This window comes from Cyprinodon variegatus, unplaced genomic scaffold (genome assembly GCF_000732505.1).
Source record: "Cyprinodon variegatus isolate N-32 unplaced genomic scaffold, C_variegatus-1.0 Scaffold1058, whole genome shotgun sequence".
Taxonomy (NCBI): Eukaryota; Metazoa; Chordata; class Actinopteri; order Cyprinodontiformes; family Cyprinodontidae; genus Cyprinodon; species Cyprinodon variegatus.
In genome coordinates this window covers 60,724-64,057 of record NW_015151511.1, presented here as the reverse complement: position 1 = coordinate 64,057, position 3,334 = coordinate 60,724, and the positions used below count along the sequence as shown (strand labels likewise).

At 36.6% G+C, this 3,334-nt stretch overlaps 1 protein-coding gene across 1 annotated transcript in view; it reads right to left on the bottom strand.

The window, feature by feature from the left end:
* Positions 1–3,242, bottom strand: part of LOC107101141 — a 34,594-nt gene extending 31,352 nt beyond the window's left edge. Inside the window, exon 1 of the mRNA XM_015399930.1 lies at positions 2,943–3,242. Within this exon, the coding sequence (XP_015255416.1) occupies positions 2,943–3,242 (300 nt within the window). The remainder of the gene's footprint in view (positions 1–2,942) is intronic.
* Between the last annotated feature and the right edge of the window lie 92 nt (positions 3,243–3,334).

Below are 3,334 nucleotides of genomic sequence, written 5' to 3'. Positions count from 1 at the left end.
TCTCACAATTTTGTCATTTATCATTGTTCATTAAACTCTGAAAGCTATGTGACTTTGTTAATATTCTGTCCTAAAATGCGATAAGATGTGCCCTTTTTTTTTTTTTGAGCACCTGCCCCTTTAGTGGTCTCTGCACGGCCCTGAAAAGCATTTCAGACAAACTGATGAATAAAATATTATATCTGCTCATATGCAGCGTCTGCTCTTGTTAACTTTGCCAAACATGTGCAAAATGTCTAAACATAAGTCGTAATAAGACACCGAACCCAAAAAATATAGAGACCCTCTGAATATAATTCCTTTATTTTATTGAAGCACACCCAAACTGTAGCCGTGCAATCCTTACAGACACATCAAGCATAAAACATTTAAACATCAAAAAAAATATTAAAGCTTCAAGCTAAAATCACTGTTTATTAAGGCAAGAATACATAAACATGCAGGCAGAAGAGGGCAGTCATTAGTTACATTTACTTCAGTAAGAATTTGACAATAATCTGCTTTTAGGAGTCGGTTTACTGAGCCGTACTTCTAACTTTTACTTGAGTAATATTTCTGCAAAGTATCGCTGCTCCTATTGGAGTAAAATCTCTGACTCCTCTGTGAGTAATTTGAATGATTCCAATATCAGATAAACATGCAGTAAACAGTAGAAATCATCAGTGGAAGATTGTTTCCCCGTCCTAACATATATACAGTTCTCACTGTAAGAATTGCTTTTCTAGGTTAAACAAAATAAAATAAAATAATGGATAAAAGTATTTTCTTCTGCAGAAATTTGTTCTTTTATATTCATGACATTTATTTTTATTCTTTAGGTATTTAAGAACTTGTACACAAGCATAATTTATTAATATTAAATCTAATGTTTTAATACAACAATAACTCAGTACTAAAGTAGATTTTCTACCAAATAATTTTTTACTAGTTTTTTTCTTCAAATGAGTAAAAAAAATGTTAGGTTAGTGCTACTCTACAGGGGTCAGTTTGAAAACCACTGTCATAGAGCCCTTACATAATTTTTTACCTTTAAACAGCATAAAGACTTTATTTTAATCTGTGTTTATTCTGCATTTGTGCTTCTGTCTCCATCTGAATCACAATTAAATTTTACTTTAATAATTTTACTTTTACAAATTGTGAAATGAGAAATCCAATTTTTCTAAATGTTCATAACACTCTAATAACCCTCATCACAGGCTGACTTTATTCCATATCCTTTTACAGCAGAAGGGAATTAATTCTCATCTCCATCAATCTTCTTCAATACAGCAAACATTTTTTAAAGAAAGAAACATAAACTTCTGTAAACATGCATACTTATGACAACAACAGTAATGAAAATTTGTTTTTTAAAGATGATTAAATAGAGGAGATTATGGAGCTATTGCAGATGTTTAGGTGAAAGCACTAGTTGTCTCTATTGCAAGTTTTGCATAAATATCGATGTTCTAATAGAATAGCTCTCTAACTTTTTTAGGATACCTCATATCACAGTTTGCTGCCGTATTCTGAACCCTACTGTCCACCAGCTGCTTTAACTCCAAACAGGAGTTTTGTCGACAACATAAAGGAAAGTGTTTCCTAAACATTATCAGCACCAAAGCAACCAAACAAATGACAACACAAATGATAAGTATATAGAGCTTTGTCGTCGTCTGCTCCTCTGCCACTATACCAACTAGTGTCGGTATAGTGAAAGTCCCAATCTCCTTTGTCACTGTCATGTCCAACTTCTTTTCACACGTGTCTCCATAGTAACCGTCCAGACAGTCACACAGCCACTCGTTGGACCTAAGCAGCCTCCTGCATGTCCCATTGTTCTTACATTGATGGCTTTTGCAGACAGATTCATTTCTCGAGTAATGAACAGAAATCCAACTGTCATATTTGGACCAACCCAAGCCATTCCACCACCACCATTTACACTTTAATCGTTGAAAAGGTGTTGGAACCTCTACATACTGATCTCCATAGGTAACCTGTGTAACTTTGGCATAGTGTTCAAAAGGAATGAAAATCTCATCACTATGATCCCTTGGATACCATCGACGACTGCAACTCTGTGGTTCTTTCACAGTATTACAATCCTGGTATTCAAAACATTCCTTGGCTGTGTCTTTTACTTGTTTAACATTTATCATGTTTGCCTTCACAGTGTAATCTACACCCACAAGAAGACTGCTGATGTTGAAAGTAAACTTAGTATGGAGTAGGTGATTCTTCTCATTGTCTATCACCAACACCACCCAGCAGTACCAGCTGTACTTGTTGTCCAGAGCTTCCTTCACCTGATCAGCAATGGCCTTTTTGTTGCCTGGACTTAGATCTTTGATAATCTCATCCACATCCTTCTTTAAGTAATCCTCATAGTTTTGAAGGCAGAACTCTACTTCTGCTAACTGAGCTTCAGAAACCTTCTTCAGTAGCTGTGCAGGTTGATCTTCTTTGCCTTTCATGTTAACACCAGCCATTTTCCAGTAGAACTGGTTGAGCACCATCCCCTTCCACAGCAAACTGCTGAAGTAAGAGTTATATCTGCCCATCTTATTAATGTCACATTTAAGCTTCTTCTTCAGCAGATTGATGAGGTTCCCATGTAGAGAAATGCTGGTTCCTGTAAGGTACCGATAGAAATTGGAAACGCTGGACTCGACTCCTGAGTTTTCATAGTATCTGATGAATTTCTCAGACAATGTGAGTCCATCTTTTGCACTTTTCACCAGATTACTGTGAAGGTGAAGGTCATTAAACTTCTTCCAGGCATTGAGAATAGTGGCTTCATCTCTAGAGTAGACACTGACATAGTTGAACCATTCTACATCTGTTGCTAGGTTGGAGATTTTGATGGAGAGAGAGTCCAGCTTCTGGTTTACCTCATTAAACCCTTTCTTTACTTCATTCAACATTGGGTTTTCCTGAGGGATAAAAGCCAAAACCATGTTGACAACAGAGAAGGCCGTAGCTGCAACACCAGGAGCCAAACTAGCAAACCTGGAAATACCCTTCATCACAGTGGTCAACTTCTCTGAGTTCATCATATTCACGACATCTTTGAAAAGAGAGAGAGAATCTTTTGCGACATTTAGGGTCTTCTGTGTTTTTTCCCGTGTTTCAGGCGGCAGCTGTCGTTTGATTATGTTGAGGGTTGAGTTCGAAGAATCTGACTTGGCAAAGACAGTCATCCAGTGGAGAACAATTATTGAAGCCAATAGCATCAAAGTTGACCTCTTCTGATCCATAGCTGCCAAGTAAGAAATAAGAAAAGAAATGAGTCGTTTTCTAAAATCCAGCTAAAAAAGACAGAAACATTTTGTTGTTGGAAATAAGTATT